At 42.1% G+C, this 17,125-nt stretch overlaps 1 protein-coding gene across 6 annotated transcripts in view; it reads right to left on the reverse strand.

The window, feature by feature from the left end:
• Positions 1 to 17,125, reverse strand: part of LOC122412171 (protein groucho-like) — an 86,714-nt gene that overhangs the window by 44,614 nt on the left and 24,975 nt on the right. For 2 of the 6 annotated variants that reach the window (XM_043421533.1, XM_043421531.1), the window contains exons 2-4: positions 11,033 to 11,130; positions 8,045 to 8,108; positions 3,966 to 4,010 (exon numbers count right to left, since the gene is read on the reverse strand). In XM_043421533.1, the coding sequence (XP_043277468.1) occupies positions 3,966 to 4,010; positions 8,045 to 8,108; positions 11,033 to 11,130 (207 nt within the window). Of the gene's footprint in view, positions 1 to 3,965; positions 4,011 to 8,044; positions 8,109 to 9,290; positions 9,355 to 11,032; positions 11,131 to 17,125 lie in introns of all 6 variants that reach the window. The other 4 variants (XM_043421532.1, XM_043421530.1, XM_043421534.1 and 1 more) reach the window with 3 other exon arrangements.

Raw genomic sequence — 17,125 nt, forward strand, 5'->3', positions numbered from 1 at the left:
TTATTGAAAAACTGTGAATATTTTATTCATTAGTACATATGTTCATGTACTTGTTTTCATAAAAAAATTTCTCAAAATGGCGCACCTCGAGCTGTATTCAGCAGCACTTTTTTTTGAGCATCAGTGGACATGATAAGTAAAAAAATATTAATCCGATCCATATCAAATTTGTACCACTTATTCGTTATAACAACAGCTTGGACCTGGACGAAGGATTCGTAAAAATATTGGTTTAAAAAAAAATGGCGACAGTTTTAACAAAAAATTCATTTTTTGAGGTGCTAAATTTTCCGTTTTTTTGTTATAATTTATTGTTTCCAACAAAATATGAAATCCTTCGTCCAGGCCCTAGCTATTATTATAATAAACAAGTGGCATCAATTTGGTAAGGATCGAATTGGTAGATTTTTTTTAACCATGCTCACTGCAAGGATACTTTTAAAAAAAGACGATTCTGAGATAACCGCGTTTAAAGATTCAAGTATTATAGACGAGTGTATATACATAAGCCCTTAAAAAACTGACTTTAAACGTGCTTATTTTTAAAATTCGTTGGTTTTACCGACTAACTATTGTTATTCGCAGATAATTACAGTTTTTATGCCCGTATTTTATTTTCACGCTCAATCTCTGCTATAAATTGCCGAAATAATTTCGGCTCCTCCGATTCCGCTGAAATATTATCATGTCTTCCGTTCTCTCGCGGTCTTTCGGCCTCCATTACGCAGTCGAAATTCCACTTTGTTACGTTCCCGTTAATTATTTCCGGGGACCGGTTGCTCGGTGCTTCCAACACGAGCCGGTCCTCTTCCCGGTCTACCTCGAGTTCTACCGACCCACACTACTTTTTCACCGAAACGTTTGTTCTTGCAGCAGCCTCTTTCCGCAGTTATACGAGCAGATGAAAATCGAGGAGTACCGCAAACTGTAATTCCCTCATTATTCGAGTTTCTAGAAATTTATCTGCTTCCTGCCGGTCTTTTTTTAGACCATTTATCAAAAATACTGCTCTCTTTCGCAGTAGATCGCAATCACGATCGTTATTCTCATCGATTGTGTTTGTGCGATTTATCGCTGACTTAAAATTCTCATCCGAAGGTTCCAGCGCGATAATCGTCGTCTGTTTTCGTCGCCTCTTCCCCGACAGTTTGCCGCGTCTCGTTCAATCTCGCCCCCACGCCACTAAAAATTGCCAGATACCGAGCTCGATTTACGATTTCAGGTAGTCCACATCGCAACGCGAGGGTCGCGAGGGATGAGGCAAACGTGGGGGCGGGCCGGTGGGCCACGGAAAAAAGGAAAGAGGAACATGACGAAAGAGAAAAAGTTTCCCCCTCGGAATTCTCCGGACGCGCGCGCGCGCGCGCACGCGTGTGTGTGTGTGTGTGTGTGTGAGGAAAGGGGAGGCTCTAAATATTCAATAAACGCAGACATTATTCGCGGCACGTCGAAGGATAGTAGTCGAAGCGTGCTCTCCTGCTCGGAAACTGAGGGAAAAGAATGAGCCGAGAGGGCTGATAAAAAGAACGAAAGAATGAGAATGACAGAAGGGAATAGGGAAAATGGAAGAAACGCGACAGGGGTATAAAGAGCGAGTTCTCGGAACCTCGCACTTATCATCAAGTATATGAGGTTTTTCACGCGAAACTTTCATCCTCGAATATCCTGATGAAATATTTAACTTTACGAGTTCATCATTTCTCAAAAAATCAAACAAAAAAAAAGTGATTCCATTTTTTTTAAGGTAGAATCTACCAAGTCTTGCCTCGTCGAGTCTCCGGTGACGAAAAACAACTTGAGGGTTTTTTCAAGGAAATTTTTGCACAAATTTGCAAGTGGAATTGCCCATATGTATGGACGGAGGATCCTGAAAAGAGGCGTTAAGGTCCGTTGAAAAGAAAGAGGAGTTGAACGCGGGAGCGAATGAGGGAAATAGTGGAAAAGGGCGCGCACGGCGAGTAAGATGAAAAAAAGGGGGGAAAAAGAAAGAGAAGATTCAGCGGCAGAGCTATTTATCCCCCTGAATTCCCTGGAGGGTGTGGGGACAAGACTTCAGTGCCCATATTCTATAATTTGCTCTTGGAAAGCAAGGACGTTTTCCAAGCCGATCCAGAAGACAGAATTGCGGAGTTCTCCCCGCAGCCGGGCTTACTTTTCTCTTGCTCCCCTTTTCACGGTTCTTTTTTATAATTTTTTTCTTTCGGGTTCTCCCCGGCTGCTCGATCCTCGAAACCCTTCTACTGTAATTCGTTCTAACTTGCTCTCTCGCTCTCACCGGGGAGCGCCCCTGCTTCGAACGCGTTCGCGACCCTTTGCGAGAAATTCTGTCGTTTTTTTTTCCCCGTGTCTTCGACGATTTTCACGATCCTTTCCATGCAATCTTGTCTCGTTGGAGGCTCACGGAGCGAGCTGCCCCCGCCGTTGCTGCGTCAACTTCTTTTTCCTTTTGTCTATCCTCTTCTTCTTATTTTTCCTGCTCCAACTCGAACTCCACTTCTTTTTATTTTCTACCCTCACCGTTTTATCAAGCGTGTCCCCGGCGGAGCCCTCAAATTATTCCGTTAGATTCACCGTCGTCGTATACACAGTTGCCCTCCTCGCCGTCTCGGACTTATTGTCAATGGAGAGAAATAATGGGGGGGGGGGGGGGGGGGATGGGACGCGAGAGCGAAAAGGAATGCCGGGGCGACGAGACTCGAGGGGATGAGAGACGCGGGCCCAGAATAATATGCGTCCCGGGTGAGGAGGATGAAGTGAGAGGCAAACACTTCTTCAGCTCTCGCGGGGTGTGTACGAAGAAAGGGGGATGAAAAGGGACGAGAGCGCGCAGAGCTTGAAGTAAAATATAGCGAGGAATTAATCGCGTGGCACTTTTTTTTACCGACTTCACTTTTACCACCTTTTGTTCCATCTTAAGCTCTCAATTATTTTTTCACCGTCCTTTCCGTAATTACATTGGATAAGAGTATGCCAGCGGGGGAGTGATTAATTTGAATGAATTTCTGTGTGTTTTTTTTTTCGTCGATGTTGTCACCGAGTACCACGAAGCGGTGGTCTGTCGCCTCGGGGTTGCTTGCACCATAGTGCTGGGGAAACAATTAAACCCTTCGCTACCCTCTTATCGTTATTAAAAGCCGCGTGAGAGCACGAGGGCTTCCCAATCGAGGCAACGTTAGGAAGCTTCCTTGAGGCTTCTCTCCGAAACGAGCTCCTCCCTCCTCGAAATTTCTTGAGCTTCTCTATTTCGTACTTCATGAACAAACTCCCTTTCCTCCGTCTCTCTCGCGCCCTCTTGCTCCACCGATCGAATTAAGACGCCTGCGTCCTCGTTATTTGCATGTTATTACCTTGTTTACATATTTATTCAATAGCCAGAGCGTGGGACGCGTGCACCGCCAAGGGTGATTTATACGCGGAAGGAGGAAGCGATTTGAGGGGGATGAAACAAGCCGCCGGCGAGCCTATAATCAAAGCTGGATCTCGTCCAACGATCATCCCTCTATTATTTGAGATTTAGCTTCCTCCGGGATCGACTCATTTTTTTATCATCGCACTTTTGCACGCGCACGGAGAGAATTAAATTTTTTCAATTCTTGTCCAGTAACGACAAAGCGGTGACGAGTTGCAATTCGTCATATTGTGGGAAAGAAATTGTATTTTCTTGTTAAAAAAATAATATGCATTGTTCATAGTAGAAAATTTTAACGGAGTATCAAGTCAATTTTTGACGTCTCGGTCAATTTTACCGCGTTGCACTCGTATACAAATTTTATAGTGCATTACCAGAATAAATATTTTTCGTCAATTTGTCCCTTCAACAGTGAATTTTGCGCTAAATATTACCGTTTATAATTCTCTCCGTGCGCTATCAAAAAATTCCAAATATTCCCTTTAATCCAGCGGCCCAAAAAACCGTCTCATTTCCATACGTGATTATAAATTTGTAAAAATCATTAGAGTCTCACCTGTTTGTGCATCTCGACGTTGAGTCCGTAGGCCATTTCGTAATACTGTAAAGAGATTAAACAAAATTTCGATCGTATTAATGGGCTAGTTCGGTGTCTCAGTCGGCTGGCGCGATAGGCGCGAGCCACGATGGGGGAAAATGTGTGTTTGTGTGACAATGTCTTTGGAGTCGTGTAGTGCCTATTTATTTATGATTTTTGTTGGGTATATGCGTGGTCGTGTCGTGAATTTATGTATTTTCACGTTTCTCGCGTGTACGGATTGCTTTTTTTCTTCATTTTTTTTTTCCACATTCAAGAGATCATTATCGCACACACACACGCGCTTGGGTGTGTATGCAATGTGTATATGCGCGCGCGCGTGTGTGTGTGTGTGTGTGCTGATGAATGTCGCTGACCGGTTGCCGATGCTCTGCCTTGTTGCCTCCGCAAGCGAATGAATAATGAGGGGAAAATAGAATTTTCACATGCCACTCACGTACATCGTTTTGCTGCCATGCTGAAAGCTCACCGCATGCCGAACATCCTCCCCCCCTTTTTTCCACCTACTTTCCCACCCACGCCCGTTTCCCGTCCACTTCGCATCGTTCCACCATTATTTTATGGACCCTTTGTCATCGGGCAATCGAGTCACGAAATAGCAGCCTCGAAGTCGGAAGAGAATTGTGAACGATTGCGCGCGCGAGAGGGGATTGAGAAATAAATAAATAGATAAATGAATGTTGACGATATCGAATGAGCCCGCGATAACCTCGGACGTGTGTGTGTGTGTGTTGAGGGGATTTTTTTTTAATTCACTTGCGCACACCGCTTGATCCCCGAAATACTTAATTATCGGAGGCTTTAATATACAGCTATTCGATAAATTGTACAAAAGTGGTGCGAAAGCGTTTGAGCTAACGAAAAAACAAATTTAATGATTTCCCGGAGGGCTTTCCCATTAATTAGCACACACACGCGGGCCGCTTATTATTCGCTGTTTATGCTTTCCCCGCCACGCGAATAGGGAGGAGGGGGACGTTTCAAACGTTGAAAAAGTGATAACGTAATTGGAACGTGGGGAGGAATATAAATTCAAATAACAGGGTAGAATTTTACAAAAAAATAATAATTAAAAAAATGTATGATGCACAGCTGTGTGTGCGTTTGTGCAATATTTCCGAGCTCTATATTCCGCTGAAAGCAAGCTTGATGAAATGACTTCACGTGAGATTACGAACGTAATGGAAAATTGCTGTGAAATGAAAGTAATTTTATTAAAAAAAACTCGCACGCGTTTCAACTCTTCATTTCAATGTACGATCTTTTAAATAATTCTCGTGATTGCATTATATTGGAAACATTTATAAAGATAAATTGAAAACTTCGAGACTCGATGATGATAAAAAATTGTATTGAGCTTGAGGACACGATCGCGTCGATTTGCATGCATTTTTAACGACCGTTTTCAACGATTATTCAGAGTTTTTGAAAAATGAAGCTTCCAAACAAAAGCTTCGATACGTTCACTTATCCAAATTGGTAAATCGTTCGAAAGGAGCAGAGCGCGAAGAGAGCAAATGGAAATAAAGGGGGCAGAGAAAAAGCGTTGAAAAAGAATAGAACAGAAAACAAGAATTCTTGGCAAAGATGTGGAAATTTAGTTGGTAACGAAATGCGGTGGACCGCAAAGCTCGGGGAAGAAGATAAAAAATTCAAAGCACGAAGAAAAGTAAAAAAAGGGGGAAAAATGGTGGAATTCGGTTGGGGTTAGAGCAGGAGCGCCAAGAGAATGAATCGCGGTTTAGTGAGAAAAAAAGCGTTCGGCCTCGGCCCTCGACACAGGGGATACAGACATTTTTTCCGATTTTATTTCATCCCGCTCGTTTATTTTTTATCAAGTTTTCACTACGGAAAAATGCACGGTAGTCGGCGTACACTCGTCGCTGAGTGGCCTCCGTACGAGCATTCTAAAAAGCGAGAACGCGGTTTTACGACTCTCGTAAATTGGCCACAACACGCCGATATTATATTCGTGGAAAAGCCGCGGGAACGAAAATTGAGGCGAGTGCTACGAAATAAGACGAGTCGGATGGGAATAATTTTAATATTTCCGCGTAAAATTGAGTCAAAAGTATTTTGATTTAGGCTCCTCAGCGTATTCGTGAAAATGCGTATTTCATTGAAAAACTGGAGGCATTTGAGAATTGAAAATGATAAGGCCAATGGCAAAATCACTAATTCGGAAGAGCAGAGAGTTTTTCTCGTTTTTTCGTATAACAAAAGTAAGTCTTTTGAGAGTCGCGAAGAACGCAGTTGATAGAGTTTCAGGTGCAAAGTGGCAGTTTCCGCGGGGGAATAATGCGACGGAGAAAGCGAGAGATTACGGAAAAGAGACAGATGGAGAGAGAAAAGTCAAGTAAATTTGTTCGTTGGGAAAGTCGGAGGGTGGCGTAGACGGTGAGGCGTAAACGGATTCGGGGATCGGAGGCTGGGGAAGGCAGGATAGGGAAACAGGGAGCCGAGGAAAGCAAAAAGGAACAAGAGCGAGAGCGAGGGAGTTGGAAGAGGGCAACCGGATAACTCGGAGAAATCCGGAACGCTCAGACTCCGTCTGGGTGCCCGAAGGCGCGCCGGAGCGCGTATCTCTCACGCCTCGGAAGTAAATTGGTCTTTAATTAATGAACCGCGCGCGCGCCCGCGCGAGCGCCAACTTAGCTCGGCGCCGAGAGGAGAGTTTCACACTTCAGTGGAGGATTCAGCTCGAATGCCTGATACTCTGTATTTGTTTGTGAGCTTTGATACACGCTTCATTCATCGACACCAACTATTTAATCTCTCCGCATTTTCCATCCTTAAAGAATTCATTGAGATGATTAAACAATGAGAGTTTAAGGAGGGATCCTCCTGCTTTAAGAAGTCAAAAGAATCGATTGTTTTCGGGAAACGACGCTGAAGTTTCCAACATTGGAGTCCAACGAAATGAATGAAAACAAAATGATACATCCATCAGTTTTTTATTTCACGAATCATAATTGTGTAGATTGAAAAATTACGAAATATAAATTCGGCAGGAAATAAATTGGAGAATTGCTGGAATTATTGAACAATTTTTTAGATCATTTCGTTGGACTCCAACGTTGGAAACTTCAGCATCATTTTCGGGAATGGTTTTAGGATAGAATAAGAAATAACTAACTCAGCATAGCCAACTTTTCGGTGTAGTTTCCAAGGATATTTCAAAAGTACAAGAACATTTTTTTTATTCGAGAAATATACTTATTTGTACGTGGTTCGTGCGCAAAGTCTGATCGTCGAAGTTTCTCAGCTGCGTACAATGTGGAGATCGTAATTATTGTCTGGAACGAAAATTTCAATATATCTTTCCATTTTCATATATTTTCCTTCCGCATATGAACCTGTAAAAACTCGAAAAAATTGCGAAATTCTATATTTTAGCGAGTTTGAAAAAAAAAACGCTTCTAAAGAAGAAGAATATCACTTCGACGTCCTGAAAATATAGAATTTCGCAATTATTTCGGGTTTTTGTAGGTTCATATGGGAGGAAAATATATGAAAATGAAAAAAAAAAATTGGAATTTTCGTTGCCGACGATAATTACGATCTCCACACAGCTGAGAAATTCCGACAATCAGACTTTCGAGCATGTACAAGATTAGTATTTCTCACATGAAAAACAATCGATTTTTTTGAGCTCTCTAAAGCAGGACCCCCTCCTTAAGGTTTTTCACTTCGTGCATAATCGATGCAACGAAAGCACTTCAGAATTTTAATTCTACCAACATTGAATTTGCTTATGCTTCCCCTACAATTTGTTTGCATAAAAACATTTCGAAAAATCGAACAAAAGAATCGAAAAATTAGCAGCAATCTGATGGAAAGTTGTACTCAAACGATTACGGGATAAAAATCAAGTGAAAATGCTAACAGCCGAGAGATAAATAATCGGAGACCGATGCAGGCAGGCAAGACAGGCAGCGGGCTAGCAAGAGCTACTTATTCATTGGTTACAAATAAATGACGACATTAGGATTTTAAAACGATTCTTCCATCGGTCCATAGCTCACGCAGAGACTCACCATGACGTAGTGGCGCTGCATCTCGGTCTTCTCCTGGGCGAGTTTCTCCAGCTCCAACTTAATACTGGACAGAACAAGCAGGAAATCGCACGTGTAAGCTAGACAAATTGGTAAGTGCACGCAGGCGACATTCAAAAGCCGATGGATCGGGCTCAAAAAGAGAGGGGGCGAGGGGGATTTTAAGGGGCTCTAGTATCTTGTACTATTTACTAAATAACAACTATCTAGGTATGTGCAAATTATTTTCTTTTACGAATACGCGAGTCAAATTCCTTCGGCTTTCTTTCGAGACGTTTTCATTTTTTTTTTTTTTCCATTTTTCCATCGGAGACACAAAAATATGAATATTTTTTACACGAGCTGTTCGCATTTGAACATTTCACAAATTTCATAAAAACGAGGTGCAAGGCAAGTTTTGTGAAGAGCAAGCTGGACGGATGAATGACAAAAATGATGACGCGACGTTTGATTAGCGTACGGTTGAGTGGAGGATCACATCAAAGGCGTAAAATTTGGACGCTCCGTTTACTCGAACGCGTTGTGCTTCCTCGCTCCTGTTAGTCAATCAGGACAAACTATGCAAGTGTGCATCGTTTCAATTGTACGAAATGAATTCAGTTTTTTTTGACTCTCGTTTCGAAGCTCATCGTTTTGACAACTCAAATATCATTGAAGTGCTATTTCGCTACGACGCTGAAGTTTGCAACGTCGGAGTCCCACGAAATGGCGGAAAAAAACATTTGTATAATTCAGCAAATATTTCACGAAGCATCGTTGCAGGTTGAAAAGCTACGAATTGCAAATTCGACGGCAGGAAACGAAATTGAAGAATTACTCGAATTATTGGAGGCTTTTTTACATCGTTACGTTGGACTCCAACGTTGCAAACTTCAGCGTCATAATTTCGCTTCGCATTTTTTTTCCCATATCGACGATACAAACTTTTACATAAAAAATATGGTTTCGAATTGCGATGAATTTGAACACAGTTTTATCACTATCGAATGAAATGTTTATTATTAATCCTAACACAAAATTACCAGTAAAACGTTTAAACCTGTACACGATTCGAGATATGAATTTTCCCCTTTCGTTCGTCACGTCAATTGAGTTTGTGTCGTGGATGAAAGTTCCTAATATGTTTTCGTATCGATTGTGTGCGTATTCTGTAGTGTTTTAATGTATGTATGAATTGGTGTGAGTGTGGTGCGTGGGGGATTGTGTTTTAATTTTGTACGCGGCTTACCATCACATAATGCCTCTGTATGTCTATTTTTTCACTGGCCAGTTTCTCGCACTCCATTTTAAGGCTGTGTACAAACGAGGAACAACAAAGTCAAATTAATTTCCTTAACTACCCTAAATATTTTTAAATACTATCATCGTCGATATCATTACAAGTAGGCATTCGATCATGACCTTTAATCGGGGATACTGGGGAAGCGATAAATATCTGAGAAACTAAAAGATCCTTCGAGCCGAGTACCAACAAAGTTAAAAATTTCGATTCATCGAAAAAACAAAAAGTTGAAACCTTTTCCATATTCTTCGGAGCTTCTCCAAATTGACAATTATGTAAAAACTTTCACTCCGTCAACACGAGCCACGGACGAAAAAAATGCTCCGCCTCGAATGCCCGAATGCGGACGAAAAATGCGCTGAACAAATGATGCGAGTTTAGAAAAGCATTCGGTCCAAATGTCTCAACGTTACGATTAATCGAGTCGCCAAATATATTGAGGGGAAAGAATGTAGAAGCCACACACGCAGGTAAACAACGTATAGAAAAGCTCCGCGGAGTACAGTTGGAGCCAACGAAGCGGAAGAGTGAGAGGCCCCCCGCCGGGGGGGGGGGGGGGATGAACAAGAACGAAATGATGAAATCCCTCGGGCGATGTGCATACACCGAGAGAGGGAGACGAACGCGGAGATATACTGTACGCTCGAAATTGGGGGTTAAGGGGAGGGGGGCGCGGAGGGGTTCGCGCGATAGTGCAGAATGTACACGCTCCGTTGTTGGTCCAACGTATATACATATGTTTAGATCCATATACGTATACGTGCGTACTGTATTCATAGCTTCCGGTCGGGCAAACAATTATCCGCGGTGGTCCAGACGACCGAAACCCGTTTTGCCTACTCGTCCACGAGCGAGTCCCTCCCCTGGCCTCCTCCCCTGCCCTTTTCGAATCGCAGTAACCGCGTGTACTCTTTCTCTCTCTCTCGCTCTGTGTATATATATCGGTAAACACGATAGAGGTGTACGAGGCTCGAGCAAACGAGGGTTCCGGCAAGATAGACACGCGTATGGGACTTTCCGAGCAAAATTGTTTCGAGCCCCTTGAAATTTTCATTCGAGCTGAGGCGATCGTGGACGCTGGAGCGATGAGGCTTTTTAAAAAACTGTTAGAAATACGTGACACGAAAATTTAGATGAACAAGGCACGATCGACTGTTTGAATTGACGATTTTATTTATTTCCGATTTGGAAGGTCCTGTAGAGGAAATAAAAATGGCGAGGGGCGGGGGTTTGATTGCGAGGCCGGCTCGAACGAGTGTGGGGCAGAAACGAGGTTCAAGTCGTTTGTACAGTATGGACATAGTCCTGAACAATGCGGACGGTTTCCCTGGGCGCGCGTGATAAATATCAAATAGTTTGGGGAACAAGCCCGGATATTGCGGAGACCGATATCAGCCGGAATACATTTTTCCTTTGAATATAAAATCCGTTCGAATAATCTCACAAACAAGAGTACGTTTTTACTAAAATGTTGAGCCGTCGTTGAACAATCACTCGAAACGAACCATTATTTTGGCCATGAACGAAAAAAATAAATTGAAGAAACGACGATTCTTTGGTATTTTAAATTCGTCAAGACTTTCGTACGCTCTTTCTTCTGAAGACGATAAAAATGATCCCTGAACCGCGACTCGATCTAACCGATAATTCGTTAAAATCTCGTATCAGTCTGGACCGAGGAGACTCACTTGTGATACTGTGCCTGAAGGTAGTTGAATTCCTCCTTGATCCTGTCACAAGATTCTCCAACAGTGAATTTGAAAGACTGGCCGGGTTGTGGGGGTCCCTGGAACAAACGAAACGAAAAGGTTTTCAATAAACATTCTCGTCCTTTCCAATTTCGTCGAGCATCATTGAATCGAAATTCCGATAAAATCGTATAAAATAAATATGAATAAAAATGTTGTCTCATATTTTTATCGTCAGATCAAAAGTACATTCGCATTTCGATAAATCAATGTACACATGTTGAGCAAACAAATTATTTGTGGACAAAAAATGAGAAATATGCAAAAGTGGGGAAGAGGCAGCAGGTGAAAATATAATCGGTCGATTGCCTCAACTCCGAAAAATATCACGTGCCGATGGAAATACTCTTTTTTTCCACATGCGATTTCGACGCACGCACTTTGTGAGCGCGTCGCGACACGAGAGAAAGAGAGAGAGAGAGAGAGAGAGAAAAAGGTTTCTGATAATCGCGTTTATGATCTCTGCAATTTGCCACGCCGATGCATTATACTTAATCAGCATCGTGGATCGAAGCAGCGCAAACGAAAGCATCACGTGTGTTCTACTATATCGTACATATAATTTTATAGAGCTTTTATAATCCATATTGAGTGTACACTTGGCGATGCAGCTTCGATAAATCTGTCACTCAAAAGTCTTTTTGCGAAAGTCCGTTATCGATTTAGTGACGGAGAGCGTCATCGACGTGGAGAAATAATAAAAAATTGAAAAAAAAAAAAAAAAATACAAAAAAAATGTTATCGAGTCGTTTTATAGCCAGTAATAAATCGAATGCCACTTTCTTTCTCTCGTTCATCGCTCATTTTTTCCCTCGCGTATGACGATCCGATAAAAAAATAAAAGAGTATCGAACAATTAGCCAATTAGATGATATAATGAGAGTTTAATAGAAAATAATAATTGTAAGTGTCGAATCACCGTCGACCATTGAGGCGTGAATTTTTATTGAAACTGAGAATCCAATTGAAACGTAGTTTAATGAACATCGGTGACTCGTATTTCCTGCCCCGTTTTCGTTCCTCAGTTGAGTTCGGAACGCGAAAATACTTTAACGAAGCTGCCATTGTGATGAAATTTGAAATGAAATTTTCAAAAATCATATCAGCGATTTATTCGTTGCTTTCTGAAGTTAAAAAGCTCGAAACGATTTTAAAAAACTCGGCTACATCGAATCTCAAAACGAGCGGTATTTTTTCAGTGGATTTCGCGACGACGCCGAAGCCGTTGGAAGTCACGCTCACCGCGTGTATAAGCGTCGAGACATTCGACACGCTGTTACACGGTTACAAGGGGATTTAAGAGGATGCATGCGCGTGTGCTCGAAAGGAGAAGGGGCGAAAGGAGAGACGAGTACGACGACACGCGAGAGGCCGAACGAGAAAGAGCAACATGGAGAGAGAAAACGACGACGACGAAACAGAGAGAGAGAGAGAATTAGTAAATGTATTCGTAATTCGTGCTGGGGCACTGAACACCGACTTAAATGCCATTTCGTGTTAAATATATGTATATAGCATGAACGCATTAACCGGAAGACTACTGTATGCGAGAGGAGATTTCACTCGAGCCAACGACACCGCCTCTCGGTTAATACTCAAATACACGTGTACATGCGATGTACGTATATAAGACGGGGGTACAGTCAACACTTTTAGAGAATCTATTAGCGCGCAAATATCCGAAGCTTGACACTAATTTGTTCGTAGACTTGTTGCAACAGATATTTCCAAATGAATAAAAGAATTTTGGATAGACGTGCTGCGGTCAGGGAGGGGCATCGACTGAGGAAAAAAAACGCCCAATGAAATTCGAATGAATTTTGGTGACGTTGAAGTTTGCGAGGTTGGAATCCATCGAAATGATGTAAAAAACGGCTCGAAAATTCCAGTTATTTTCGAATTTCGTTCCCCGTCGAATTTGCAATTCGTAGTTTTTCAACTTTGATCGATGCTTCGTGAAATAATGAAAAATTGGTGAATCACGAATCTTTATTTCGTTCGTCTCGAACGCTGCAAACTTGGGCGTCGTTGAATTTTGGAATCGTTTTAATGTGGACTCCGGACAGAGAATTGTCTCGAGTATTACATTTGCTGTTGCATATTATGGGAACGAGAATTCGATAGGATGTCGAAAAGTATTAAATTCGTTAAACTCAGAGAATTTGAAAGAAATGGAGCAAGCCTCGCACGCGGTTGAGCAAGAATGTGAAAGATTCGGGCCAGATGGCCAATGTGTGCGAAACTCGATCGAGGCTAGAGGTCGGGCCACACGAGACGGTTTCGAACGCAAGAAGAAGAAAGAGGGAGCTCGTACACGTAACACCTTTAGCCATGGATATAATCCTAACCCTGCTGATCAGCAAAATCGTTGATCTCATTTGCAGTGAAAAGAAAAAATATGGGAAAAAACGTGTTATAAAAATGTGTGTGTGTGTGTGAGACAGAGAGAGGGAGAGTTACGCAGGGAAAGCCGATCGGCCAAATCCAATTTATTTATTGGCTTTTGGTTGGCGCTGAGAGCATAGGTGTCGACTACCCCCCTTACCCCCACCCCCAACTCGCTCTCACTTTATCCACCAACCTTACGTGGCCTGTTGAGCACTCGTACGCAATCGAAACGATGCCCCACAAAATAATTATAGCATTCATCCATTATACCGTAGTTTAAATTTAACGGACGAAGAAACAGAAATAGATTCAACGGCTAAAAGGATTTGAGACGAGAGATCGACGAGGATTTTACAAGAAACGATTGCTCAAGTGAATTTCGTTCATTATTTTACCTTATGCACATAATAGGGTATTTTAGACGATGTAAGAAAAACACATAAAAATGCACGTTTATGATAGATTTCGTAAAAAGTAAACGAGAAACGTCAACATTTATTCATAAAAATGCAATGTTAATTTTATAACTCAATTCTTAATAAAAATCGTCTTTCTTCGTGTGTTTTTCAAATGTCTAAAACGCCATCGGCCATATTGGATTGCAAGGTGACGTCACTCCGATGGTAAACAATCGAGATTTTTATCGTGCGTGTATTTGTGGACATTTATCATTTATTTCGTTAAAATCGCATCGTGGAAGACGGTTTTGCGAAAGTAGAAAGTACAAATTTACTAATGATAAATACGTCGATGGGTGCCGATGAATCCACAATTTCTGTGGCTTTTTTACACTTGTATTATTGCATTCATTTTTTCACGAATCTTTTTACTTGCTCTTTCGCGCGTTTCCGTGCGAAAACTCAAAATGCCAAATAAAAAATAGTTTTCAAGACACTCTTCGGTCTTCTAAATGAAGAATAAAGATTCTGCTGGTTCATTAAAATCTCAGGATTAATTGAAAACAGTTTTCAAATAAAAGTGCGCAATGCCCCATTACTGTTCCGGTTTATCTCAAGATGTACGCAATAAATTTTTTGCACTTTCAATTATTTTTCATCTCGTTGAAATATTTCACAATCGTAAGTTTGCTAAGATTTACAACGAAATGAGAAAAGTATCTCTTTTTTGTTCCCCCTCGCACGTAACATCCTCAGAATAGCGATCAAGTCCCCAATCGAATAAAGGGAATGAAAATTGAATAGCGGAAATCGATTGTCGTATCGCTGTCACATGCTCCGCAGAAGGGAGATTTACCGATGGGATACATTAATAATTTGAAATCATGTAGAAGGGAATAAGAGAGAGCGAGAGAACGCGCGAGCGTTAACATTCGGAGCGTAGAAGTGAATGATTTTCCGAGGGAGGGGAAAGCTCCAATCGTAATCCGAGCGTAAAATAATAACGAAGCGCGATAAGTATTTTCTCCGCGTGCATGTATGCATGTACACAGAGATCGAGGGGGATGCAACGAAGGTATTAACGAGTCGTCAATCTCTCCTCTAGTACATGGCAGCTATACGTTTCCCGTATACGGCATTCCTCTTCGATTTTATCAGCCGTTAATTCGATCGGACACATACATATGTCCGGCATCGTAATTTCAACCGCCATATCATATAATGCGAGCATTATATTGCGCTCGTGGATCAACGTGTCTCGAATAAATCGTCACACGTTTTATTGCTACGTGAAAATCAATTGGGCGAATTATTGTATTTTTTCATTGAATCGAGGCATTTTATCACCGAGGATATTCCTTGAAATATTTCGTCGATGAATGACGGCCCTGCGAGGGAGGATTCGACGAAGTAATTTTATGCGAATTCGGTTTCTCATTTCTTCGACTGTCTCGCTGCGCAATATTTGTCATCATCACCAAAATGTAAGTGCCGAAGAAATGTAAAACGGAGGTTCGATCCGTGCGGAGGGGAGCAGACAGCCCCGGAGAAGACGCGAATTTTGAGGTGCGGAGTGAAGGCGAAGGGTGTGCGAAACAACGTCGAGCGACTCGTTGGTCGACATCGGAGTTGCGGTGTAGGTCAGAAGGACGATCGAGAAGCGAGGACGGTCGTCCCGATGAGAGACTTTGGAGATTACTGTATGGGAGAAGCGGCCGCGTGAGCAAGAGAACAGTCGCGGTCGAGCTGGACCGCGAAAACCGCAGGTTCGCGGTAACGAACCGCTCGGTGACCGCGCGCATGATGGCCAGCCCGAGGTCACGCCCTCTCCCGCTCGTGCTTTTGCACGAGAACACTCGCGCGACGCGAGAGAGGAGCTTTTGAATTTGAAAACGGTAAATTGTGCGACGGAGGAGCAGCGCAAATTCGCATTTTCGATATTTCCATGGCCTCTCAGAAAAAACGAGCGTAAGCATCGGTCATTTGTGTCGTTGCGAGCCAATAAAAATTTGTCACGCACTCGTCATTGCATTTATCGAAATCGAGGCGTCGCGGGACTTCATTTTTCGTCATCAATTTTAAAGCTCGCGACGATTAATGACGAGCAATAAATAAGAAAAATTGAGCCGGCGCTTCGGGCGAAGAAGCGACGTCGTTGTGCGCGAATCGCTAAGTGCCACGGAGAAACAAGGCACACGCGGAACCGCCGCGTATTCAAACACGCGCATGTACGGAGGCAGGAAAGAGATCTCGAGGGCGGCTCGAGGGAAGGAAGAGAAGACTGCGGACGATATTTGCATAAGCAATGCATTTTGATTCGCGCGGCTTTTCCCCGATCAGGTCCCTCGGGAGCACACATTCCGCACACGCACACCGTCCTCTGCTCTCCTCGTGTGTGCTATGACATACATAATACATGCCATAATGATGCTTGCTCGACGCGAATTTCGCGAAAATTGTGTGAGATAACTTTACAACTAGAATAAAGTTCCTTCGGCCAGGATATAAATTCAAACACGCGTTTGACGCTGTATCATGAAACATTTGAAATTGAACGCATATTTATGCGTGGAAAAAAGAAAACACGGACTGTTGTCTGTTCATTTTAAGGGCGGGGGGTAACGCGTCAATTCGGTGAAAAAAATACTATTGAGAATTTTTTTAGACACTGAAGTTCGCAACGTTGGAGTCCAACGAAATGAAGGAAAAAAAAACATTTGTAGTTCACCAATTTTTTATTTCACGAATGTACGCTGAAAACGACAAATTTCATATTCGGGAGGGAAGAAAATTGGAGACTTACTAGAATTATTCGAGAGTTTTTTTACATTATTTCGTTGGACTCCAACGTTGCAAGCTTCGACGTCATGTGCGCCTCTGAAGATTTGCTACCATCGAGTTAATTATTGATATTCGAGTTTTAAAAATTCAGAAAATCTTGTTCATACATTGTACCATGATGTCACAATCAATAAAATTGATTAGCTCGTAGCGTCTAAAAGAATTCTTAAAATTGGACTTTTTTCCACCGAATAGACGTTACCTTGCCCTTAAACAATAAAGGAGGTTGAATCACGAAATCAAAATAATCAGAATGTGATAAAATTTGGTGATAACATTCTTTGGCATCAAGTATACAAATACAATTTTTTTCAAAATTTTTTATCACATGGTTATCAAATAATTGAGCGTTAAATCGAAGTTCTCATATAAATATTTAAAGAATACATTTACCAAATTCATTAAG

The sequence above is a fragment of the Venturia canescens genome, chromosome 6, assembly GCF_019457755.1.
Source record: "Venturia canescens isolate UGA chromosome 6, ASM1945775v1, whole genome shotgun sequence".
Lineage (NCBI taxonomy): Eukaryota > Metazoa > Arthropoda > Insecta > Hymenoptera > Ichneumonidae > Venturia > Venturia canescens.